The sequence below is a fragment of the Camelus ferus genome, chromosome 16, assembly GCF_009834535.1.
Source record: "Camelus ferus isolate YT-003-E chromosome 16, BCGSAC_Cfer_1.0, whole genome shotgun sequence".
NCBI lineage: Eukaryota > Metazoa > Chordata > Mammalia > Artiodactyla > Camelidae > Camelus > Camelus ferus.
The window spans coordinates 19,503,258-19,529,145 of NC_045711.1; the positions used below are offsets into that span (position 1 = coordinate 19,503,258).

The 25,888-nt window shown below is 60.2% G+C and overlaps 1 protein-coding gene across 2 annotated transcripts; it reads left to right on the forward strand.

The window, feature by feature from the left end:
- MAP2K3 (mitogen-activated protein kinase kinase 3) lies at positions 1-25,103 on the forward strand. 2 transcript variants are annotated; one of them, XM_032499070.1, is made up of 12 exons: positions 1-290; positions 13,388-13,454; positions 13,772-13,820; positions 14,684-14,797; positions 14,894-15,013; positions 15,978-16,094; positions 16,971-17,022; positions 18,078-18,205; positions 18,665-18,742; positions 22,357-22,496; positions 23,520-23,565; positions 24,070-25,103. In XM_032499070.1, the coding sequence occupies exons 1-12, from the start codon at positions 242-244 to the stop codon at positions 24,175-24,177; spliced, it is 1,068 nt and encodes a 355-aa protein (XP_032354961.1). In that variant the 5' UTR covers positions 1-241; the 3' UTR covers positions 24,178-25,103. The 2 variants fall into 2 exon arrangements, with proteins under 2 accessions (XP_032354961.1, XP_032354960.1); XM_032499069.1 differs by having other exon boundaries at positions 82-290; positions 24,094-25,103.
- Positions 25,104-25,888: the final 785 nt, after the last annotated feature.

The window sequence follows — 25,888 nt, forward strand, 5'->3', positions numbered from 1 at the left end:
GGTCGGCCCCGGAGACCGGCGGACCAATGGGGGCGCGGGGCGGGGCCTGCGTCGGCGCCGTCGGGCTGGGGCCCCCTTCGCGCTGCCCAGTCTGGCTCCGCAGCCGCCCGCCGCGGACGCGTTCCTGTCGCCGCCCTGCCCGCCGCCCGGGCCGCCCGCCCGCAGCCATGAGCGCGCTCCGCCCGCGCCGAACCCGCCGCCCGCTGGACTAGCCCCGCCGCCTCCCCGACCCGCCGGCACCATGGAGTCGCCCGCCGCGAGCCCGCCCGCCGGCGTGCCCCCGTCCAAAGGTAGGAGCTCCCGGGCAGCGGACCCGACCTCTGCGATGTCCCCCCGGCCCGTCCGCACCCAGGCAGGTCCCGGCCCGGAACCCCTCCCCGTTGGGTCCCAGGCCCAATCTAGGACCTCACCTGGACCCCAGTTTAGGCGTTGGGACTGCACCCAGGCCGAAACTCCGGCGAGGGTCTCGTTCTGATCCCCTCCCTGGGTCAGGAACCTCTCTCTGATCTCCCCATCTGGGCCTTAACTGCACCCTGGGCAGGAGCTCTCCCGGTCCAGGTCCCTCAGCTGGACCCAGGTGGGATTCACTGTGACCCTGCACCCAGTCCCCTTCCCCTCTGGGGTCCCAGGGCTGTCCAGAGGCTGGGATGTAGCTGGCTCCCCATCTGGGTGGGCCCAGCGGTGCTCCCCTCCCATGTGGGTGCCCTGGCTACACTCCATCTCTCAGACCTCCCCGACGTCTTCCCCAACGCTGGCCATCCACGTAGGCCTTGCATGGCCCCATCCCTGGCTGGCCTGCACCCCTACAGGGAACCTCTCTGGGCCTCTGACCCCGCCTACGGTACAGCCCCTTCTCCTTCAGCTCCCCGGCTTGACTTCCAAGCTTCTCGCTGCTCCTGGGGAGCGCACCCCATCTTGCACCCCATGTCTCCAGGGTTGATTGCTGCCTTGGGTTCTGGGCCCCTGCCAGGCCGGGTGCAGTCTGTGCAGTGGGCTTGCTCCTGCCTTTCCCAGTGGCCGGCCTTCCCGGAAATTTCTGTGAGCAGTCTGCGGCAGCAGGATTTGTCATGCAGAGGGGGAGGACCAGACTTGGAGGGCAAAAGGGGGATTTTTTGGCAGGAAGAGGAAAAGATGTTTCTGGCATGTTGGTCTCAGCGGGCTGGGCTGTGAGAGATTTCCAAACCGGATGCAGCCGTAATGAATGGGCTGTCCCCTGCTCTCTCACCTGCTGCCTCACCCCAGCAGCCGGAGTGTCTCTGGCCCCCTTCCTTCCGTGGACTCCTGAAGTAGGGTGTGAGATGGTGAACACAAGAGTGTTAGCAGAGGGGTGAGTGATGAGATGGAGGGCTCAGCATGGCGCCTGGCGCCTGGCGCATAGTAGGTACTTCCAGGGGACAGTTGCTGTGCCTTGTTACTGTTAGCATTTTTCCTGCTGGAAGGGCCTCAGCCGTGTGGGATCAAGGCTGCCTCTGGTTGGTTGCAGCTGCAGAGTGAGGGGAGGAGGGTAGCAGCTGGCCCTTCCAGGGCCTCTAAGCGAGGTCGTTCCTGCCTTTCTTTCTCTGGACTGGCCCATGCGGCCAGTGGGCTGTGGGGTCCTGGGGAGGGTGTGGGTCCTTCCCTGCCCTGCTCCCCGCGGCTGCAGTGGCTGTGGGCCAGAGCCCAGCCGGCCCGGTGGGCAGGCTAACTATGTCTTACATAAGCGGGAGGCCGGATCCCCGCCCGTTGCCCAACCACTGTGAGTAACCCAGGAGGCACTCAAGGGGGAAGGTGGCTGGGGAGGGGCTTGCGCTGTGCCGACCGCGTGGAGCTTGGGAACCGGGAAATCAGACACTTCTCTTCTCCAGCCCGGCCTCTAGGCCTGGCCTGGCCAGTGCTGTGAGACCGCGGACAGGTCCATCAGCGTCTCTGGGCCACAGTGTTTTCATGAGCAGAGAGAAGAGGTTGGAAGCAGTGTTTGGTTTTGAAGGCCCATTCATCTGCTCCAGGCATAAGGGATGCCTCATCAAAATAAAAGTTGAAGTTGCAAGGTTGGGAGGGAAAGGGGTCGTGAGTGGGAAGGAACAAAGCACTCTGGGGAGATACCATGTGCTGTGTGACTTGAGTCCTGGCATTGTTCTCTCTGAGCCTCTCTGCAGAGAGAGGGTCAGAATGAGTTTCCAGTTTGTGGGCCTGGGTAACAGATGATGTTGGGTGGGTTGGATGTAGGGTAGGAAGGCCTCCCCAAGGCCCTGGGCGACCCTGTCTGCCTCTGTGGGGTCTGGACTGATGTAGTGGGGACGCTCCCACTTGCCAGGCTTCTCCCGTGTACTGTGTGCTGTCCCGTTTATTGCTCACAGCCCCGCTTACAGATGCGGGAGCTGAGGCTCAGAGGTGTTCAGTGCCTTGCCTGCAGTCACACAGCTGCGACAGATGGAGCTGGTGTCCTGCCCAGGACTGTGTGTCTCCAAAGGTGTCCTCAGTGCTCCTCTGTGTCCCACTTCTCTGCTGGATGCTTGGGCTGAGCTGGTGGGACACTCCCCTGTCCCCAAAACACCTGTGTCCAGAGGCAGCTCCCGCAGCCCATGCCTGGTCTGGAGGACTGAGTGAGCCCAAGTTGATGCCTCCTGCCTGCACAGCCCTTGCAGCACATCTCATACTGACTGTGGTCTGACCCATTTGACAGACGACAAAACTGAGGCCAGATGGGGGAGTGGCTGGACCGAGCCCGCCCCAACCTGGGGGCAGGCCGCAGTGCTCTCCTGTGAGGAATTTGGACTAATCAGGGCGTGGCTGGCACTTGACCTTGGGAGCTTTACCTCTGAGCTTCCTTCCCTGCAGGGGTGCCCTGCCCCTCCTCCTGCCACAGGCTTGGGGAGTTTTCCTGCTGAGGCCCCAGGCCCCACAGTCCTACTGGTTTTCCTGGCCTCTTCACCCACATGCCATCTTTGACAGGGGTCAGAGGCCAAGGGCAGCTCGTGCTGGGGCCAGAGGGCAGGGGCACCTTTGATTGGTATAGTCGATCTGCTGCCTCTGTCCGCACCTGTCCTCGGGGTGCCCTGCTGCACCAAGAGTGCCTCCTTTGTGGGCCCTTGATGGTGACCCTCACGTGGCTCATGGCTGCCTGGTGTGGGCGCTGAGGCTGCAGGAACGCTGTGTCCCGGCCCTTCCCGCTGTGCCGCTACCCCCCCCCCCCACCAAGTCCCATCCTGGCTGTCGGAAAGGTTGGAGGGTGGCACCTGGGGGACTTCCCCCACCCCTGGTGTGACGCACAGGAAACTGTCTATCAGCCAGCCTGTGGCTCAGGGCCTGAAGGGAGCAAAGTTCTCAGCCGTTTGTGTGGGGAGAGGGCTGGGGCAGCAGGAGGCTTCCGGTGGGTGAGTCAGCGGGCACTGGGCGCTGACTCACCCGCCGGGCATGCCAGCCGGCTGGCTGCTGCTTAAAGTGGCACCGCCTGGCCTCTGGTGGGTGGGATGGGGGGCTGTGAGTCCCCTCCTTGCAAGTTGGCATCGGCCCTGAGCGGGGCACAGAGGTGGCTCCCTTCCTGGACCTTGGACAGAGCTGGGAGCCCCGGCAGGCCGTCCTTGGCTTCGCCCATCCCCCAAGGAATTTCCTCTGTTGGGCAAGGGCCCCGCAGGAGCAGGTGGCCGCGTCCGTTCACTCACTGCCCTTGGCCGGGGGCTCCTCAGGCTCAGATGCACTGTGGGGCTCCGGGAGGTGAAGGAGCAGAGGTGGCGTGGGGTCACCTGAGCTCCCGGAGGGCGGGTATGCAGAGGCGAGGGTGTCTGGTCACATCCTAACTCGGCCCCTTTGGCTGTTGGAGGAGCGGCGTCCAGGACCTCCCCCGTAAGCCGTTTCAGCCCTCTGGGCGCCCAGCTTTCAGATACGAGGCCTGGGTTCTTCACCTGCGGCGTGGGAGCGGGGGCCCTGCCTGCCATCTTGCTGGCAGCCACAAGCGTGGATGTAGGCAGCCCTGTCCCACTCAGGCGAAGTGTCAAGTGCTGGGGATGCAGGACGGCCTCCTGCCCACAGACAGCTCAGCAGGACAGGAGGTGGGGGCAGAGCCCGGGCTCGGGGGTGGGCAGGCCTTCGCTGGAATTCTGCCTCTCCTCCTGCTTCCCAGCGTCCTCTCGTGCCCTCCCTGACCCTCGGTCTCTTCTAGCCAAGTGGGAGTGAACACCCCTCCCTGTAGGGTGGTGGTAAAGGCTGGCAATAGTGTTTGTCAGATGAGTGTCGTCTGTTACTTTTTTCTTATTATTATGGTCGTGGATGCTGTTTGTTGGTGGATAAGAAAACAGGACTGCAGCCTCAGATGATGGACGCGTCAGCCCTCCTATAATGCCACCCAGAGTATACCAGGCTGGAGCTCCCACTGCCTCTTGGGCCACCTGGGGGGCCCCTGTGGGGGACAGAGAGGACTGATGCCTGCCTCCTTCTGCAAGTGAGGGTGGGGTGGGGCAGGGAGTCAGGAGGGCGGGGGCCTCCTTGGCTAGCGCCTCGGTGGGTGGGACTTCGTCACTGCCAGGCTTGGCTCTGGCCGCAGGGATACAGGAGTGTGCAGGGGATGCCCTGCGTCTTGAAGTGGTCTGCCTGGAGAGTAGAAGAGGCCTTGGGAGTAGTGGTTCTGAGAGCACAGCTCCAAGGTCACCAGTGTCTGTGGTCAGTGGGGCTGAGCTGAGGGGGCGGCCAGTGTGCAGGGCCTAGGCAGCCGTGGGGAGTGTTGTCAGCGTCTCAGGAGGGTCACTGTTGGGTCCCACCGAGAGCCGAGCCTGGCTGGAGGGGTGAGGAGACAGGCACTGGGCTCACAGCCCTGCAGGGACTGTCCATGCTTCCCCTTGGCCGTGTCTCTCGCTCTGCCTGCCTGCCCAGCTGCTTCTGTGGCCGCTTGCCCCAGCAGCGGCCGTGGAAGCCCCCAAGCCTCCCATGGAGGCAGGAAGAGCCGGCAGGGCTGGGAGGCAACGGGCTGCCTGGAGACACCGCGCCTGGGCCCACATCCAACTCCAGAGAGGGTCACCAGGCTCAGCCTGAAGGGCCCTCCTGCCCCCTTTACTCCAGGTCTGGGCATGGGTTCCGGCCACCCTCCCCCTGCCCTGAGAGTCCCTCTCTGGGGTGTCATTCCGGGCTGAGCTGGCTTCTCTGGAGAGGCCATGTCCAGCCACCCCTCTCCCAGCTGGTGGCCCCCTCCTGCCACATTGAGGCTGGGTCTGCACCCTGCTGTGCTGACCCCCTCCCCTCCACCCCCAGCCTGGCCGGTGGGGCTTCCATTCCTTTTCAGTTTTTCAGTTGTACATGTATCACAGGCACCAGAAAGGCATATGGAATCATATACTTCTAGATTTTAATGAGTAGAGACGAATTGTGTGTACTCAATACCCAGCTAAAGAAATCAGACGTTGCTGTGTCCCTGAAGTCCCCTCGGAATTGCATCTCCCTAACGACTGTCCTGACTGTTCTTTTCAGTTCTTGCTTTTTGTTGATGTGTAGTGGGTTTACAATGTTAGTACAGCAGAGAGATTCAGTTATCCGTATATGTGCGTGTGTATGTATTTTTTCAGATTCTTTTCACTACATCTCATTACAAGATACTGCGTATAGTTCCCTGTGCTGTACAGTAGGTCCTTGCTGCTTATCTGTTTTATGTGTAGTGGTGTGTATCTGTTAACCTCGAACTCTTAGTTTAACCCTCCCCCCTCCCCCTCCCCCTGTCCTGCCTTCTGTGTGGGTGTTTTTTTTTTTTTTTTTTGATGGGGGAGGTAATTATGTGTGCATATTCAGTTTTGGAGGGGGTGCTGGGGGTGGAACCCAGAACCTTGTGCATGCTAAGCAGGCGCTCTGCCACTTGAGCTACACTCTCCTCCTGTCCTGCCTTCTGTGTTAATCTTTTTTAAAAACTATTATTTTAAATTGAGCTCTAATGTACATGTGGTACATTTAAGCTCACTGTCCTGCAGAATCCTTGGGCTACCGTTGACACCGCGTCCATGGGGCCAGTGCTGGCATGTGGTGGTGGGCAGAGGCTGGAGCCAGCTGGCCAGGTTCAGGCCTGTCTCCTCCAGTCAGGAGCTGGGTGACCTCCGTTTCCTCATCTGCACCAGCGGGTGACACTGGGACCCTCCCATCTGGGTCCCACCCTACCCTCAGGGGATCAACCTTGGATCTGAGCTGTGTCACACCAGGCATCTCATTAGGCCTCCTGCTCACCTCGCGATGTGGTGCTGTCACCCCGAGTTTTACGGGTGAGCACACAGGCCCAGAGTGAGGCAGAGACTTGCATGAGGTCACACAGGTCTGTTCCGGGAGCTTGTCTTTGTCTTAACCACCCTTGACCCGTGCTCATCCTCTTCTGTAGGTCGAGACCTGTGGGCTCCCCAGAGCCTCAGGGGAGGAAACTGAGGCTCAGAGAGGCCGTGTGGCTCACCCACAGTCCCTCAGCAGCTCAGGTCTCCTGATGCCAAATCCTGTGGGGCCCTGGCTGAGGTGTGGGGAGCCAGGATCTGTGGCCCCAGAGAGATGTGCCGTACCAACAGCTAGGGGCCTGCCCTGGAGTCCTAGCTCTGCGCTGCCCGAGTGTGAGACCCTGGTCCTGGGTCGGCTGGATCATGTCTGAGGCGCCATCCAGGTCTGAGCAGGCCCTGCCGCTGGGAGCCCCTGGGAGGGATGCGGGTGAGCTGCTGCCCCTTAGATGGAGGAGGACCCTGAGGCCAGGCCCATAGCAGTCTGGGACACAGAGTTAAACAGGCTGCTTCCTTTCTTGTTTTACTTAAATCGCTCTCGTTAAGGAACTGGCACCCACGCAGTGAGGAGTCTCACAGGTGCCCACGGTCTCTCGCCTCTTGGAAGCCTCTGTGAACCTTGGTGTTTTGGGACTCCACTCCCACCATCCTGCCAAGGCCCCCGGCCCCCCGGTCCTGTGCTGGTCCTGGTGCCCCCGGGTCTCTGAGGAGTCCAGTGAGACGTGGCTGTGCTCGCGGGCCCAGCCCCAGACGTCACAGCTCTTCATTCTTTTTGTCTCGTGGTCTCTTAGGGAAGAGTTCCTTGGGGTGGATCCTGGCTGACAAGGCGCTTTTTGGGTAGTGCCAGTTGCCCTCCGGAGTGGTGGGAGGGCTGCCTCCCTGTGTCTGAGCCCCTCAGCCTGGACCACCGCGGCTGCTCCTCCTGCCCCGTCAGCCTCAGCTCAGATCTCACCTCCGAAAGGTCCCTGTCCCTGGCTTCCTTTTTCTCAGAAAGCTTGGAATTCTGTGTAAACGTTACATCCGCAGGCTTTGTCTGTGATCCTGTCTCTCCCCGGCCCCAGCACTGTTGTGTTTCGGGCTGGATGGTTCTGGGTTGTGGGGTAGCACCTCTGGCCTCTATGCACTGGAAGCCAGTAGCACCCCAAATTGTGATGAGCAGGTCTTCAGATGATGCTACGTGTCCGTGGTTGGGGTGTGATCTCAGGGGGCAGGGCCTTGTCTGCTGCTGAAGGGACGGGTACCAGGAGCTGGGCAGGCTTGGAGTCCTCCCCGGCCCTGAGAGGAGCGAGGGCAGGGCTGCAGGGTCGAGTGCCCCCCGCCCCACCTGCTGCTTCCCTGTGGACTGGGAACAGATGGTGCCTGTGGCAGGTGCCAGGCGTTTAGACTCTCAGGAAACGAGGGCCCTTCCCCTTGCCCAGGACCTTGGGGAGAGGGCCCTGCAGCACTGGGGACCCAGCTGGCCCCCTGCTTGGGGAGCCAGGTCTGAACACACTGCAGGCCTCCCAGGGGGACACCAGTGGGGTGTCTCAGACACGCTGTGGGCCTGAGTGCTGTCCGTCTGTTCCTGACTCGTGGACTCACCTGGACGCGCCCATGGCAGTGACAGGGTGATGGTGTCAGGTGTTGGGGGTGGGCCTTGGCTCGGCAGAACCGATAAACATAAGCTCTCAGGTGCATCTGCTGCCCACCCAAAACCTCCCCTTCCCCTTCTTGGGGTCTCAGTGCCCCACCTCTGCAGCAGGGGCTTGTGGGCCTGGCTGATCTCTCTCTATGGGACCCACCCCGCAGGAGAGGGGTGACCGGCCGGGAGGGGGCAGGGTGTCCTTGCACATCTGGCCTTCCACACCTCCATGGCGACACTTGGTTCCTTACCTGATGGGTGTGGACACAGGGGACCCAGGGCTTCTCTAGAACTGGAAATCACGAGAAGCACCCAAAATGCCCCAAAGCAGGGGTGGGAATAACAAGTTGGGAGCAGGTATTGATTTTGCCATGGGAAGCCGTGGATGAGACTTAACGTGACGTGGTGTGCGGAGGCCCGGCAGGGTGCGTGGTATGTGGTGGTTCTCCGTGCCCGGAGCCTGGCAGCCAGTACAGCCCCGCCAGGTAGAATCTCCCCAGGCCTTCTCGGGCTCTGTCTGCTTCACGCCTGTCCCCCACCAGATGCTCACTGTGGCCTTGCACAGCAGACGTGTGACAGCATTCCTGGGCTGCTGAGAGAGTGAACGAGAGCTGTCTGGGCTGCGGGCTGGCGTTACCTCAGGTCCTGCGGGTTCCCGATGGCTCCATCTAGTTTTCCTCGTGCCAGGACTGCTGAGGTGTGGCACCGAGCCGAACCATCTGGGAGGTTGGTCCACGATCCCTGTCACACTGGCAACCATGATACCCAGAGAGGTTAAGCCACTTTCCCGAGGGCACACAGCTGGGAAGTGGCAGAGTTGCAGTTTGAGCCCAGGCTCCAGAGTCAGTGCTGCCTGAGATGTAGCTGCAGGTCCACGACCACGAGGGGCGGCAGAAGGGAAGCCAGCTGGACGGGGGAGAGCCAGGGGACAAGGGGACTCGGCTGGAGTGTCAGGAGAGCCTCTGAACAGGTGGAAGGGTAGGATCATCTGTTGGGACACAGGTGCAGGCAACAGAACTTGTGGAGGCCCAGAGTTGCAGAAGAAGGTGGCTCCTTGGAGGAGTGGTGAGTGGGAGGAGCCGGGCAGGGCTGTCGTGGTGCTGGAAGTTGTGTCCTGCACTGCAGGTCGTGGCTGGCTCCTTGTTGCCTGCCAGTGGTGCTGCCGGGGCTGGAGCAGAATGAGGACACACAGACGCCTGGTCCTGCGCCCGCCAGCGCCAGGGGCCCTGCAAGCTGAGGCTGGCGGGCTTGTGGTTTGCTGGTAGCAGCCATAGGCCTGTTTGTTGTGGTGACAGTCGCCACAGCAGGCTCGCACCTGGGCTGCCTGGCTGTCTGGTCTCGGTGCTGGCATCCATGGTGGGCAGCGGCTGGTGGCCCGTGGCCTGTTTCTGGTCTGTCTCCATGGTGGCTGCTCCCTCCCCTGAGAGCTGGCACAGCTGCCCCATGGAGCCCGTGTCACTCCAGACGTGGCCCGGGGACCCAGATGGGCAGATGGGTGAGAAGGCCAGGGCCGCACTCTGAGCCGCGGCTCCATCCCCACCTTAGCGGGGCACCTCGTTCTGCCTCACAGAGTCCTTACACAACCCTGGCCGCAGGGGTCCTTACTCCACCCTGACTGCAGGTGCAGATTCTCCCTTGATGGATAGGGAGATTAAGGCTGGGTGAGGGGGACGTTCCCAAATCCCAGAGTGGGACTGGGTTTGGGGGCAGAGCCAGAGAGTTGGGAATGGGGCCGGGAGCAGAGTGCAGGGGTGGGGCTGTGAGCGCCTGCAGAACCCCTAAGCGGATTGCTACTTTGTAATTTAAAGTGTTTTACGTTCTGGTTACTAAAACATCCAGTCAAGAATAAAAGGCACTCGTAACTTTCATTACTCAGGATGGATGTTTTTCAACTCTGCAGAGAAGCTGATAGTAATCATGGTGACCACTGGGCCATCATAGGAGCACCTACTGTGTGCCAGCCCCGGGCCTCCCCTTGCAGAGCAGCGGGGGACAGGGGTGTGGAGTGGGGTCTGTGCTAGGTCTCAGCCAGGCTGCCACGCGCAAGACACAGTGCTGGCAGCACCAGCCTGGCCAGTGGCCTCTACAGGCCTTGGGTAGGGCCTCTGTGCCCTGCGGGGGCTGGTGGTGACTTAATCCGACCCCGGGCTGCACAGAAGTGGCCTCAGGAGCTGATGGCCCTGCATGCCCCAGCTTTTCTGTTTTCCTCCTGGCATGTGGACTGTGCTGGGCCCAGAGGAGCCTGGGGAGGCCGCAGGGAGAAGCCCCCTGCAGGAGGGGTGCTGTGAGCTGCTGGCCTGGCCTGTGAGGTGTCCAGGTATGACTCCCGTCCAGACCCCTGGCTCATGTGCAGTGACTTCACCTCTGAGCCTCAGTTTCCCCAAGTAAAGTAAAGTAAAGAGCACCTGCTCCAGGGCTGTCAGAGCATCTGGAGGAGGTGGGAAGGGTGTGACCGCAGAGTGCTGCTCTGTTGGGAAGAGCTTTCGAGTGAGACCACCGGGTCCTGACAAGCAGCCTCATCTGAAAACAGGATGAAAATGTTTCACACACACACGGTTTGGCAGCTGGCAGTGGGCGCCAGGTCGAGCCCTGCACACGCCTGGGCTGGGGTTCAGAGGCAGGTAGCTTGATGCAGACCAGGACCTGTTCCAAGTGCTTTACCTCCTGGTGGTTCTAAGGGTAGGTGCTGTTTGTGTCCCACTGCATGGGTGAGGACACTGAGGCTCAGAGAGGTGCGGGAACTTACCCAAGATCCCCCAGCCTCTGAGGGGCAAAGGTGGGATTCAAACACGTAGCAGAGAGAACCCGTGCTGTTGGTGTCAGAATTGCCCAGGAGCCGAGGCTGGTGTGGAGGAAGTGGGCCCCCCCTGGGGCTGTGGACTGTGACCTGGGGCCTCCTGGGCCAGGGCCTTTGAACACGACTGAGACTCTGCTGCTGGCCTCCAGGGCACAGGTGGACGCACCTTGAGCCTGGCATCTGGGGGCCCCTGAGGCGGCCTCTGTGGAGGGGCTGCAGGGGTCCGCCTGCATCACCTCTGCTCTGTGCACCCACCCCAGGCAGATGCTAGGACCCCAGCCCCGCGGTTTCCAGAGGTTCATGCAGCTCTGAGGGCAGCTGGGCCAGGCCTGGTCTTCCCAGTGGCACTGACAGCCCCCTCTGGTCACTCAGCAGCAGTGCCAGCCCCCGCCTGCTGCTGGGCCGGAGTGTGTGGCCTGTCTGGGCCCACAGGTGACGCGCTGAGGCTGCACAGCGGGGTGTGGTGAGGCTTGATCCAAACCTGGTTCAGCGGTGGCTTTGGGGGCTGGGGTCTCCAGGTGCTGTGTGCACACCTGTGGCAGGTGCTGTAGGGCTGCGGGCGCCGGGCGGGTGGCAGGGCCATGCAGGGAGGCGGGGACGGTCCTGCAGGAGAGGCACATGGGCACCGTTTCTGCTCTGGGTGGTTTCGGGAAGTCATGGACTGTCCCAGCTCTGCCACCCACGTGCTCAGTGACTCCAGCAAGTTACTTCTCTTGTCTGGAAAACGGAACCCTGCCTCCTGGTTCCGCTCCGCAGTGCTGGGCTCCCTGGTGTCTCCCAGCCTTGGTTTCCCGCCTGCACAGTGACCCCTGACTTCTTCAGAGGGCAGCCTGGCCAAGGCACCCCTGCCGCGCCCAGCGATTGTGGTGCTGATTCTTCTTCAGCGTGTGGGGGATTTGGCCACACTCCCGCAGCTGGCCAGAGAGGCAGGGACCCTGGGACTTGGACAGGAGCCACTCCCCAGGGGCTGAGGGTGAGGGAGGGGTTACTTCAGGGCTCAGGCCCACCCAGCACCCTGGGGAGGGCAGTGGGCTTCCTGGGGCGTCCTTGAGGAGAGCTGCAAAGGCAGGAACTTTGCAGGTGTGGACTGAATGGACCCCGGGCTTTGGCCCCTAGGGTGAGGGGCGCAGACAGAGGTGGCCCTAGGGGCAGCCCAGCTTGGAGTCCTGGCCCTGCCTGTGCCTCTGGTGGTCCTCCTTGGGGACCTGCGCCTCCCCACCTGGGGTGTGGCCTGTGGCCATAAGGCCCTGGACGGTGCCTATTGCTGGTGCTGGTTGGACCCCACCAGGCCCCTCTCACCCCTCACCCTGTTCTCTGGAGCTGAGGGTGGTGCTTCTCATGGATGGGGACACTGAGGCCCAGAGAGGCACTGAGATGAGGCTGTGGGTCCATCCTGCAGGCCTGATGGGCTTGCCTCCCACTTCCCTGGGCCAGGCAGGTGGGCCCCTAGCACCCCAGCCTCGGCAGCTCGGCTCGGGGGCAGTGAGCTGTGAGGGCATGGCATCAGGCGTGGCCGTGGGCGCAGGGGCCTGTTTCCCCACCTGTCCCCGGGGAGGGCCGTGTTGAAGGTGGAGGGGGCTAGTCCAGAGCACAGGTGGGCGTGGTGGCCGTGGGAGTGCACCTTGTCCAGTGCCCTCACTCCACAGACCTGGGTTCACATCCTGGCCTTCCCGACTCACCATCCTGCCCTTGGCCGTGGGGCTTAGTTTTCTGATCTGAGCTGCCGGGCCGAACCCCCGGGTCAGGTCTCCTCACCTCATGCTTTCTCCATTGAGGGCCCTTTCTGGGGTCCGTGTGCAGCTGGGGAGACGTTGAGGCCGAGAGAGGCAGGGCATCACACAGACAGGGTCCTGGCCGCTGCCTGTCTGTGCTCTGAGCCCGTGGCCTGGCCCCCAGCCCGTGTCTGCGTTCCATCTTGACGGTGGCAACATCGAGGCTCAGGGAGTGAGGTGGGCGGCAGAGCTGGGACTTTGAAATCAGCCCTGACTTGGCGGTGCCCCTGCCAAGATTAGCACTGCATGTGGGGATGGAGGCCCTGCTGACTTCCCTGGGCTGTGGGCAAAGCGCACCACACACGGGCAGCTTCACAGCAGAGACTTCCTGTCTCACGTCCAGCGGCCAGAGCCCAGTAAGATGTCAGCAGGGCAGGTCCCACTGAGGCTGTGGGGAAGGGCACCCCGCCTTGCCCCCCGGCACCACCTCGCCCCTTGGCTGGCAGACGGCCTCTTTTCCCAGTATCTCCTCACATCAGCTTCCCTCAGAGCGTGTCTGTCCCTGTGTCCAAATTCCCCCTTTCTGTAAGGACACCGGTCACCCTAATGTCTTCATTTTAATTTGATCATCTCTGTAAATCTCACATAGGGTCCTGCTCGGAGGTACTGGGGTCAGGACATCATGTGGACTTTTCAGGGGACATAGTTTAGGCCTTAATGGAAACTTGGGATGTCGGACTTGGCGTGGTGGGAGCACAAAGTCTGATGGGGGCTGTGGGGGCAGATCTGCGGTGGAGCCGTCTCCCTTTCTCAGGAGGCTGTGGGGTGAGTGTCCATGGCCATCCCCTCTGAGGACCAGCGGGGCTCGGGCCCTCTGGCCTGGGCCAGGCATGTCCTCTGGGTGCTCGGAGGCCCCAGGGCCCCCTCACGGCACCGACCACACTGACCGTCGGCATCTGTGTGTGTGCCCTTGGCGCAGGCCTGACTCCTCTCTGTCCCAGGATTGTTGACTGACCAGTGATTGACCAGACACTCCCATCCCTTTCAGGAAAATCCCGGAGGAAGAAGGATCTACGTATCACCTGCGTGTCCAAGCCACCGCCGCCCAGCCCCACGTGAGTCTGCCCCAGTTCCGCCTCTGGCTCTGCCTGGAGAGCTTCCCGAAGGGGCGGGGGTGGGAGCTGGGCAGCCTCCTCCGGGTGGCACCTCCTCCACGCAGGCTGCTGTGGGTCTGAGAGGCAGAAGGCAAGGCTCTGGCCGCATCTGAGTGATGCACCTCGTGTCTGCCCAGCAGGTGCTCAGCGGCTGTGCGTGGAGGGGCCTTGAGGGCCAGTGCCCTGGCCGGTGCCCAGACAGGACATGGCCAGGCTGGTCTGCTTTCTCTCGGAGGGTGTGGGTCTCTAGGGCTCACAGGCTCTCCTCTTCCCTGCAGGCCCCCCCGGAACCTGGACTCCCGGACCTTCATCACCATCGGAGACAGGGTAGGTGCTGGCCCACCCTGGGCGTGGCCTTTGCTCCTCTGAGCCTCATGGTCTTCATCTCACAAGTGGGTCCAGGCGACCCCGTAGGGTGGGTGGTGGACAGAGCTGGCCTTCGGAGAGGAGCAAAGTGGTGGCTGCCTCCTGGGGCCCTGGTGAGCCGCAGCTGGCATGGAGTCCCTGACCCCCGAGTTTGGGCGGTGGGGCCACCGTGGCAGTGGTGTGTTGAGCATGCAGACCCCAGGCCCCACCCTCAGGGCTGGTTCCTGGGAACCTGCATTTCACTCACATCTCCTGCTGGTGTGAGAATCCTGGCTTAGGGGCCGTGTGTGGACGTGCTGAGGCTACTCTGGAGCTTCTCCTCGGCTGACAGTACCCCCTTTGTCCCCCCGACACTTGTCACCGTTGGGTGACCTGTGGGTCTGTCCCCCTGCTCACTCTCTTCTGTCTGCCTCTTGTGCTCTCTACGGCCCCGGGGCCTGAAACAGGGACTTGCATGCAGTAGGTGCTGAATAATGAGTAAGTCAGTCTGGCCACCGGGTAGGGTCGGGGAGAGAGGGAAAGAGCGCCTCTCGAGTGCCCGGCGCCTGCTGAGAGCTTCTTGCATGTGGGCTTGCCTACACCTGCCGCAGCCCTTGGATGCTGGTGCTGTGCCTGTCTTTTACAAGGTGAGGTGAGGCTCAGAGAGGTTAGATGACTTGCCCCAGGCACACAGCAGGAAGTGGTTGGTGCAAGATTTGAAAACAGATCTGATGGGCTGGTGGTCCTCTCTTTCTGCTGCCCCAGCTGCCTCCACCAGGTGAGGTGGGAGGGCTGGTGCCTGACTTGGCCCCCACGAGCCCTCTCTCTCTTTCCTGTCCCCCAAGAACTTCGAGGTGGAAGCTGACGACCTGGTGCCCATCTCGGAGCTGGGCCGGGGGGCCTACGGGGTGGTGGAGAAGGTGCGGCATGCCCAGAGCGGCACCATCATGGCCGTAAAGGTGAGCACCCGGGGGGCTTCATGGAGGAGGCATGGGGCTGACCTGGTGTGGGGGGTGGTGCCCTGCCGCATGGCCCTGACTGCCCTCTCCCCGCAGCGGATCCGGGCCACCGTGAACTCGCAGGAGCAGAAGCGCCTCCTCATGGACCTGGACGTCAACATGCGGACGGTTGACTGCTTCTACACTGTCACCTTCTATGGGGCCCTCTTCAGAGAGGTGGGCCCTGCGGCGTGGGGCTTCTGGGCACGGAGAGCTCAGTTCCGAGCCAGGGTCCAGCTCTGGGGCCGTGGGAGCGACTGGGTGTGGGTGAGAGGAGTTGGGGTGGTGCCAGGGTGTGAGCCCGGCCAGACGGCATGAAGGGCCCTTGTCAGGTGGGAACAGAGGCCAGGAGCCCAGATCAGACGTGGAGTTTGTGATGGTGACTCACCACCTAGGGTCCAGGGGGCGAGGGCAGGGCTCCCTGAGCACCTGCCGGGTCCCCGGGCTTCCTGGGTCAGCCCTCAGTGACCACTCACCCGACTGGCTGAGCACCCATGCCGGACCGGCTGTCTGTCCCCATGCCCGCCAGGGAGAGACTCACCCAGCCTCACCACCGGCCGGGTTGGAGCTGGCAGGGCGGCCCAGGGGCTGGGGTGCGCCCGAGGGAGAGGCTGCCCCTGGCCTTCTCAGAAGGCTGTCCTGCAGGATAAGCAGGGATTTACTGGGGGCAGGGGGTGGGGGGCGGTGTGCTGCAGGTGGAGGAGGTCAGAGCTGGGATGAGCTGTGTGTTGTTGGGGCTGCTGGGCTGAGGCGGGAGGGGTTTGCAGGGCTGGGTTTTGGAGCTGAGCTGGCACAGGTGGGTCACAGCAGCCCATGTTGGAGGGATACAGTCAGGCGTGTGTCTTGGTCACTTCTCCCTTGAAACTGCCATGGGATGAGGGGTCAGACGGGGGAGGCTGTTGTGTGGACCCAACAGTATGCCTGGGAGGTGGAGAAGCAGGCGGGTCGAGAGGTTTTGGGAGGCAGAGTGGGAGGAGCTCGGGCATCAGTGAGTATCTGAGGGCCGAGAGGTGTGGGTGTGGTGAGGAGGCCAGCTGGCTAGGGGAGGTGAGCCCAGGAGGATGCTGGCGCCAGAGGGGGCCGTCCAGGTGCAGGCACAGCCCTGGGCGGGCGTGACTGATCTCTGGGCGTCCACCTACAGGGAGACGTGTGGATCTGCATGGAGCTCATGGACACTTCCCTGGACAAGTTTTACCGGAAGGTGCTTGATAAAAAAATGACGATTCCAGAGGACATTCTGGGGGAAATTGCTGTGTCTGTAAGTGGCTCAGGCCTGGGTGGTGTTGGGGTTCCAGGGACAGAGCCAGAAGCCCCAGCCCTGCCCCAGCAGGCGCAGAGCCTCTGTGTGGCCCTGAACCCAGGCAGCTGTCCCCCAGAAGTTCCCCTCCCCGACCAGACCCTTCTTGCAGAGGAGGTTCTGGGGCCTGGGGCCCCTGGGGCCCCAGGATCGCTTTCTGTGCAGCTCCCGAGCCTCCTGGGCAACTTCCTCATCCCGAGATTGCCTGGAGGTGGCTCGCAGAGGCTCAGACAGGGTATGGGTGAGGGTGAGGGTGAGGGGAGATTAGCATCCAGAAGTTTGCCTTTTCAGCTTGTACATCCTTAGAGCAGGGCTGGAGCCCTGGGCTTGAGTGTCTTGGCAGCCAAAGCGAAAAAGGAGATAGAATCAGTGAATCGGCGGTTCTCAGTCCTGACCACACCTGGGAACACGTAAATAGACCCCTGCCTGAGAACTGAATGAGAATCCTGGGGAGTTCCTGTGGGGAATGGCTCTGAGCACGTGGTCCACTGACTCTGCTGAGGGAGAGGAGAGGAGGCAGGGAGGCTGCGAAAGGACTGGGCTTTACCCAGGAGCCTCGTGGGGGCAGTGATATCCCCCAGGGGTTCACAGATCTGGGACTCTGCAGGGCTCTGAGGTACATCATGTCCCTGGTAAAGGCTTGATCTTGAGACGCTGGCCCACTCGGGGAAAAGCAGGAAGCTGGGTGCAGCTGCCAGGACACTGGGTGTGAGCAGGATCCCGGGGCAGCGAGGGGCTGCGGCGTGGCCATGGGCGGTGGTCCTACGGCTCTGTCGTTGTTGGTGCCACTGGGAATAACATGCGTCCTGCCTCTCCTCCTTCCCGTCCCAAATGCAGATCGTGAGGGCCCTGGAGCACCTGCACAGCAAGCTGTCCGTGATCCACAGAGGTCAGTGCCCAGCCGCTGGCCAGGGGGTCCGGGGCCACTCACGCACACGCTCTCCCCCCTAGCCCGTGAGGCGGGTGGGCCTCTCCCCGTTTGCAAGAGGAGCAGCGGAGGCTCAGAGAGGCGATGGGCTGTGATGTGCCCAGCCAGGCCACTCAGTTTCCCTGGCCCCCAGGCCCAGTTCCGACGCTGGTACTCAGGGCAAGGACTGGGTGGACCTTTGTCCTGGGAAGGCTGACGGATCTTGGATTGTTCACGTGCCTGCAACGTGCAGATCCGGGCACCAGCCTGTGAATCTGTGGAGTTTACACCGTGTAACCGCCCCCCCGGCCAGACACAGATGTTCCCACCCTCCCCGCCCCCAGAAAGGCCTGTCGGCCCTTCCTGCTCAGTCGTGTCCCCGGGTCCTGACCCCTGCAGAGGGCTGGTTCTGCTTGTTCTCGGCTGCCCGCTCGGCCTGATGATCCGAGATTCACGCAGGCCGCGTGGGTCTGCCGTCCTTCCTCTGTCTTCTGGGTAGTCCGCTTATCCAGACAGTGTCAGTCAGGCTCAGTCCCCTTTGACTGCTCCGTGGCCCCAGGTCACACTGGTGGCAGGTTGTCATGGAACCTTCGGCCTGTTTTCTGTGCAGCTGTGTCCACACACATATCCCCATGGAAGGCAGGAGGGCTCCATGAGGGTCTCTGCTGTGTCCCCCACCCTCCCCGTGTCCACCTTGAGTCCCGGGGCCCTGGTTCTCCCATGTTTTAGCTGCTGCCCGACTCTCCCCTTGGTGTGGACGCCAGGTGGTTTCTGGGTGCTCACGCTGTCAGTGGCGCGGACCCCAGAGCTAGAGGTTGTGCCAGGAAGTAGAGGCCGAGTCCAGCCAGGAGGCTGCAGAGACATGGTCCTGGGCAAAGCCTTGGAGCCCTGACCTCCTGCCCCGCTGTGGCTGGAGGCCAGGGCTCCTGGCTGTGCCACCACCAGCTCTGTGACTTGGGCTGAGGCCTCTCGGGGCCTCAGTCCCTCTCCTGCCCCCACAACCGGGAGCTGAGAAAGGCGTGCTCTGTCCCTGGCAGATGTGAAGCCATCCAACGTTCTCATCAACAAGGAAGGCCATGTGAAGATGTGTGACTTCGGGATCAGTGGCTACTTGGTGGACTCTGTGGCCAAGACAATGGACGCTGGCTGCAAGCCCTACATGGCTGTGCGTGCTTCCTGGCCGCAGAAGGGGGCATGCCCCTGACAGAACTACCCCGATGGTCCTCTTTCCCTCGGGATGAGGCCTCCCCGAACCCGAGTTTCCTGCCAAAGGGGTGATGGCTGCCCAGCCTGCCAAGTAGCCCTCTCTGCCCCTTGTAGCTGGCCTTGTGGTGCCTGTCTGGATGAGTCTCATGGGCACCTCAGGGGGTGGCTGGTGGGGTCTGTGTGGGTGCCACCCTCCCCTAGTCCTGAAGGTAGGACCCCCGGGCGGGGCAGCTGCAACTCACGCTTGGGTCTCCATTTCGAGCCCCTGCCCCTCGCTGGCCCCAGCTTCCTCATGTGCTCCAGGGGAGGCGGGATGGGCGGGGGGGGGGTGGGCAAGACCAGCTGAGGGGCTTGAGCGACCCCTGCTCTGGCCCCAGTGCTGGGGTGGGTGCTCATGCCTCCCTGGTCCCTCTTACAGCCAGAGAGGATCAACCCAGAGCTGAACCAGAAGGGCTACAACGTCAAGTCTGATGTGTGGAGTCTTGGCATCACCATGGTACCGCTGGGGGGCCTTACGGGTCGGGTGGGGCCAGGGTGGGGCTGTGCCCGGTCTGTGAGCTTCAGGGGGGCCTGTCAGATAGTTTACCCTTGGGAAAGAATGTTGGCTTCACAGTCTGAGAAGAAAATGTGTCATCAGAAGTTGCGGTGTCTGTAGGAGTGTCAGTGGGTACGTCACACCCTCCCTGGGGTGAGGTGAACTTTGTCCATTCTCCGCGGCAGCAGTAACTTGTCCGCTGGATGCATGGCGCTTGTCGAGAAGTCACAGCCGACCCCAGATAAGTGAGCTTCTGCTACGCAAACTGTTGCAAAAGCAAAATGGTGAAAATCTTAAAACAATTTTCACAGCAAGAAGTATGTTCCCTGTGGGATCACAGACTTTTCCAAGTCTGTGGAAGTCTGGTGGGGGGGGTGCTGGGTGCTTCCAGAACCACTCGGCAGAACTCCCACCCCTGCCTGAGTCAGGGCTCAGTGGAGGTCCCTGGGGCCTTATTTAGAACGCCCACCCTGATCCCCAAGCTGGGACAGGGAAGTGGGAGGATTCGAGTCCCAGGGGCCCAGAATACAGGTCCATGCAGCCCCTGTCCCCGGGCTGTCAGTGTTGACAGGGTTCAGTCAACCCTCAGAACAGTGAATACCTGGCGAAGGTGTGGGGAGGGGCCACTGGGGCAGGGAGGCCTGGAGGAGGCAGGGCCCCGAGGTCTGGGGCCTGAGGTGGGGGCCCCGTGTGTCAGGGGCCAGACCCGGGGGTGGGAGGTGGGAGTGCCAGGCAGCACAGGTGTTTGGATTTTACTGATGTTGCTGCTGTCATCATCATCCTCCTCACCATTGTCGTCGGACTGACTTTATAAGCTGTGTCTGTGCACAATGACAGGGAGTCAGAATCAAAAGAATTTTATTAGAGAGGTGGAATTGGATGACACCTTTAGTTTTCCTTAATATGGCAGGTGTGTTATTTTTCAACTAAACTTTTCTCCTTTGACGTGGAGAGGAATTGTCAAGAGTCTGAAGTGGCTCCTCTGCCTGCTGAGAAGAGTTTTCCAATTCCTGAGTTAAAAAAGTCAAAAGAATGCATTCTTGCTATGTCTGCAAGCTGCACAGAGCTGGTTGGATGTTAGAGGCCCTGTCGCAGCCGCTTCGCACACGCACACGCACACCCGCTGCTGCCCCAACCTGTGTGTCATCACTGTTGGGGACCTGCCACATCTCAAGGACTTCTGATGTGTCTGTGGAAAGTGGTCAAGTGTGTGTGAAGCCCTTGTTTCCGTTAACCAAACGATGTGTAACAGCCATGCCAGAGTCTAGTGACTTAAACCAGCAATGGTTTACTATTTCTTATGTTTCCATAGTCTGGGCAGGTCTTCTGCGCCACCCCCATCCCTGGCGTTGGGGGGTGTCAGGCTGGGGTCACGGCTTGGGTCATGACTGGGCTGCAAGGTCCAGGAGGCCTTTACGGACCTGGAGTCCGCTTGCTGCGCTTCACTGGGGACGCGCTTCTCGAGAGATCAGGTGGTGGCTGGCTTCCACTGGGGCACCAGGCCTCCTGTTGGCCAGAGGCAGGGCAGCCCAGGTGCAAGGAAGTAGGTCCCCCTTTGGGTGGGGGGGTCTGCACGTGCTCACGGGGAGACCTGATGTGGAAGTGCAGGTTACTCCCCCCTACAAGTTGCAAAGTAATAGAAACAACATAAAAACACGGGGAAGTGGAAGAGAAAATGTCACTGTGACCAACTTTGCACTTTTTCTGGACTTTTGATCTCTTTTTAAAAAACTTACATATTTTATTATATTTATATTATATTTTTCACTTAGCATCACACCATTCATGTGTCCCTGGATTGGTTTTTTTTTAATTAACTAATTAATTAATTTGTTTTTAATGGAGGAACGGGGGACTGAACCCAGGGCCTCATGGATGCTAAGCACGCACTTTTACTACTGAGCTGTATCTGCACGCCCCCCGGATCATTATAAACCCCTGTAGGCATCTCTTCAAAGGCCTCACAACAACTGCCACTACATGCCCAGCTGGCACGTTCGATTTCTTTTGGTTTGAAACCCTGTGTCCCGGGGCACAGCCCTCTGGGTGGTCTCCCTTGGCCCTCGCTGAGCCCACCCTGTGTCACTCCCTGTGGGTCTGGGACACAGCTGTGGCCCGTAGATGCATTGCCCCAAACAGACCCAGGAACATTGCCTGGGGGTGTTGCAGGCATGGTCCTTGCGGTCACAGTGAGGCTCGCTGCCTAAGCAGGCCGGCTCCTGGCTCTGGACACTCTTACTGCTTCTCAGCATTCACTGTTCCAGAGACAGTACGTGTGTCTCTGTGCCCATGGCTTTTTAGGAGAAGGACGGCCAGGTCCAGGGTTTGGACACTTCTCCGCTTTCCTGCTTACAAACTCTGGTGGCCCCTGGGTCCTTCCTGCAGCCCACGTAGGGTCCTCACTTCTGCGTGTCGGGATCAGTGGAAACCCTAGGAAAAGAGCATGCCGACTTTGTCTTGCGAAAATACAGGGTCGCACGCACGCCCACTGCCCTGTGCTGCCCTCCTTCTGTGGGGGCTGTGTTCACGTCTCGGCTGGAAAGGGCCCTTTAGCCTAACAGGAAGGGATTTTCTTAGCAAGGTAACTAGTGATCTGTTCAGACACCAGTCGCCAGCTCGAGGCGTTTGCTTGAGCTGAGGTCTCTTCCGTGCATTCTGGTGATCACCTGTCAGGGAGAGGGCCCGGGGCTGACCTGATCTGTTTTTTCATCTTGGCAGTCAGAATCAGAACCCAGAATTTACTGTGAGCTAGCCAGCCTTTCCCACAAATGACTCCTGCTACCTGCAGGTGAGGCAGGGAGGTCTGGGTCTAGAATGAGAGATGAGGCCATGGTTGCCTTGTGGCAAGCCAGGGCGTCAGGGAGAAAGTGATGGGGGCAGAACCGGAAGGCTTCCTGGGTGGAGAGGCACTGGAGGTGGGCCTCACAGGTGTCAGTGGCCAGGCAGCTGGGGGCTTGTGGAGGAAGAGGGCTGCAAACTTCATTTCCTCATGGGACTGGTGGGTTGTTGCAGAGTTCAGGAGACAGAGGCAGACCTCACGATCTAACGTGCCTTTTGCAAGCATATGAGAATCGTTTCATTCCTGTTTGCCCTTTCAGTGATAACAGCGACCCAAATAAATGGCAGCAGATGCTTGAGACATTGTAGAGACATTAGGGAAGGGAGTGGCCTGTGGCAAGTAGCGAAGCTGGTTGCCTGTCTAGGTTCTTTTGCTGACTGCTGCCTCGCAAGTCAGCCCCTGGGTTTCCAGCTCCTCTGATTTTTCCAGGTTAGCTGGTACATGGGTTTTCATGTCAAATCTTCTGAATTCAGATTGTTTTCTTGACAATAGCGAAGTCAGTCAAAACCAAGGGCTGGATTTGCTCCGTTAGGCGTAGTCTCTGCTGGCTGGGTCAGGGGAACCAAGTACTGGTGTCCTCCTGGCTTTCACCTTTATCCGAGGGCACATGTCAGCCCCCTGACCTGCCTCAGGGTCCAGCTCCAGGCACTGGGCCAGGACAGGCAGGATCTGTAGATGCCTCTTCTGGGCGCAGAGTGTGGGTACATCTGACCCGGTGCCACTGTCTCTGCTGCAGATTGAGATGGCCATTCTGCGGTTTCCTTATGAGTCCTGGGGGACCCCGTTCCAGCAGCTGAAGCAGGTGGTGGAGGAGCCATCCCCCCAGCTCCCAGCTGACCGTTTCTCCCCAGAGTTTGTGGACTTCACTGCACAGTGGTGAGTCTCAGCCCTGCCCGGGCCTCTGGGTCTCCCCAACCCTGGTCAGCACCCTCCCTGTCCTGGCCAGATCCCAGCTCCTCCCGGGCCTGGCCTCCTCCTTTAGCAAATAACCCCCAAACAGCATAACATCAAAATATGTAAGAACACGAGGAGAATTTGACAGACTGGTCCTGGGGGGAGATTTGAATAATATAGCCCTTCTAGAAACAGGCAGATCAGGTAGGTCGGAAAAGAAAACAAAAAGCTTATGGAGGATTAAATGCATAACAGATTGGCTTTTGTTGATGTTTAGAACTTTGTACCAAATAAAAGAATGCCCACAGGGTTCTTATAAAATTAATTATGTTTGAGGTTACAAAGGAAACGGAAAAAGGCAGAAAGCAGAGTTACATATGCCATGTTCTCTGACTAATGAAATAAAACAAGAAATCCACAGCTGAAGAGAAAAAAGCTACTTGGAAATTAAAAGTAAATTCTTCTGCACTCTTGGGTTATAAGAAAGATTAAAAAAATAAAGTTACAAACTAGTCAGAAGTGAAGTCAATGAAAACATGGTATATGGACATCTATTGGTCGTGGCCAAAGATACTCAGAGGAAAATTCGTAGCCTTTATTTCTTTCATTGGAAAATAAGAAAGGCTGGAAACAAGTGAGGCTGGCAGACAGAGTCTTCCTCTCCCAGCATCTGTGACAAGGAACTTCCCTTCTGATTAAGGATACAAAGTGTATGATTGTTAACAGTAGCATTTTGGCCTTGGGGTCATTGGAAATTTCCCAGGTCACTATGGAAACAAGAAAGCTGACACCCCAAGAAGCAAGGAAACTTGGTCCAAGTCTCTAGTTTGCACCATGTATCCCACTTGTCCCTTAGGAGTCCCCTAGGACAGCCCAGTCGCTTTTTCCCTGAGCCCCAGGAGCCCCTGGGGAAGGGTTGAGCCCAGCCTGGCTTGGCTGGACTGGCCGGCCTGGACTCACTTCTTCCCTACCAGCCTGGCCCCAGCCTGTCCTATTCTCTCCTAGCCTGAGAAAGAACCCCGCAGAACGCATGAGCTACCTGGAGCTGATGGTGAGTATGGGCGGGGCTCTGGGAGAGGCTGCGCCCCGCGCCCAGAGGTGGGCAGCTCTTCTGGCGGCCTCTGCGTGGCTTCTTTTAGGAACTCAGTGACTTGTTCACTCACACACACCCTGGCTTCCTGCTCCCTCCTCCACGCCAGGCCCTGTGGAGGTGCACACAGTCAGTGCTAGGACCGATGGCACAGAGGGCAAGGGGGGCAGGTGGTCTGTTTTCTTTGGAGACATCAGGAAGGCTCTACAGGGAACTGGGCCTAGAAGGATGAGTACGGGTTTACCTGCTGGTGGAAAGGGCATTCCCAGTGAAGGTCTGCTGTGAACAGAGTCCTGGCAGATGTGGGAACAGTGAGCAAGGGTGGCTGTGGGAGGGTGGAGGAGGAAGCCGTCAGCGCTGTCTCTAACAGGTGGGCTTCCTGGGGACAGAGGTCCTAGAAGGATGACTAAGAGTCTCCTGGGCAGGAGGAGCAGGTGCGGGTGCCTCTGCCTCACCCCCTCCAAGGTGACTGCCTTCTGTCCCCACCAGGAACACCCTTTCTTCACCTCGCACCAAACCAAGAAGACCGACATTGCTGCCTTTGTGAAGGAGATCCTGGGAGAGGATTCGTAGGGGTGGGGCCTTGGGCCCCACTCCGGCCCCACGGCGCCCTGCAGCCCTCTGCTGGGCAGTGCTTGCTCATGCCCATAAGCTACCGCCACCCGGGCCTTGGACGTCCAGGAGGAACCAGGAGGACTGCTCCTGCCTGACCGGCAACAGTGCCAAAGAACCAGGCCATCGGGGCCCCAGTGCCTCTGCCCCCGCTGCTCCAAGGACCCCGAGACCCTGGACTTGAGGGCACGACGCCCCTCAGAGAGAAGGCAGTGGTGCCTTGTGCAGGCCGCTGCCTTGGCCCAGCCCTAGATGCCGCCCGAGTTGTATATTTTTTTAATCTCTCCACTGAATGGACTTTGCACACTTGGCCCAGGGTGGCCACACCTCTGTCCCGGCATTGGTGGGGGACACGATGGGGGATGAGCCACGTGAATCCCGGAGCCCCCATGAGGCAGATGCCAGGGCCGCCGAGGCCTTCACCCCAGCACTGGGCAACGACCTCTGAGGGCACTGGGGTCGCCCAGCCCCCACCTGCTGCCTCTGGGGGCATTGTTTCACTTTTTTTTTTTTAATTTATCCTCTTGATTTTTTTTCTTTCGCTTTGTGGGTTTGGCTGGTTTTTCTTGCATGGTTTGGAGCCGATCACTTTTCTGTCACCTTTGAGGGGACCAGCAGGCCAAGACCCACCCTCTCTCCTCAGGCTGGGTCTAGGGGGGTGGGCCCAAGGTCTCTGCTCAGAGAGGTGCTAGGGGAGCCATCCAGCTCACTCTTCCTGGAGACCGGCTCAGCAGGGGCTGTGGATTTGCTTTTGGTATTGTTTAAAAAAAAGAGAGAAAATATATTTTTTTGAAGATAGAACTTCCCATCCCAGGTCCTGTCCCTCATAGGTTGGGACAGTTACCTGATTGCTGTTTTAATTTAAAAAAAAAAAAAGTGGGACAAAAGGTTGTGTGAGGCTGTGTGTCATAGCGGCGAGCCCTACTCCTACTCAGGGATGGCCGGCGGCCCTTGCCAGGGACACAGCAGCGTGACCAGGGGAGCAGGGACTGCTGACCTGCCAGGGCCCTGCACTTCCATATGTGAGGACAAGAGGCTCCCCAAGGGCCATGATGTGGCACCAGGCCCTGTGCTGAACACGGGGCAGAGCAGCGACACAGGGCTAGGCCCCCCGGGGGAGGCCACATGTCCCACTGGCATTGAAGAGCGCATTGCCGGGTGCTGCGCCTGGGTCTGGTGCGGTTACCACTGAGGGGGTGATGCCATCCCCAGTTAGATGAGAGAACAAGGCCAGAGAGCTGAAGTAACTTGCCCAAAGCCACACAGCTTGTGAGATGGAGAAGGAGACTGGGGGAACAGGTAGTGGCCCCCTACGTAGAGGGAGTGGGGCAGCTGGAGGAAGGCACCCTTGCCAGGGTCCTGTCTGGCTCTGTGATCCTTGAGGCCTTGGCTGGTGCAGAATGGGGCAGAAAACCTCTTCTGTCAGACTGAAGCAGCAGGGAGTTTATTTGCTCATGAAAGCAGAACTTGGCTGTCTTCAGGCATGGTGGGATCCAGGAGCCGGGTTAATATCCTGTGGAACTGTGCTCACTTTAGCTGTTCACCGTCTCAGTCTCACACTCCCCACGTGGGGCCACATCAGGACTCAGTGGCTCCCACGGGCTCAGCCAAGGGGCCCAGAGCCTCTGCTGAGTTCTCAGGGCTGGCTCTTAACTGCTAGCAATGGCCTCAT

Coding starts and splice junctions, on each gene's coding strand:
- MAP2K3 (XM_032499070.1), top strand. CDS start 242: ATGGAGTCGCCCGCCGCGAGCCCGCCCGCCGGCGTGCCCCCGTCCAAA. Junction 291..13,387: donor CGGCGTGCCCCCGTCCAAAG/GTAGGAGCTCCC, acceptor CATCCCTTTCAG/GAAAATCCCGGAGGAAGAAG. Junction 18,206..18,664: donor GCTGCAAGCCCTACATGGCT/GTGCGTGCTTCC, acceptor TCCCTCTTACAG/CCAGAGAGGATCAACCCAGA.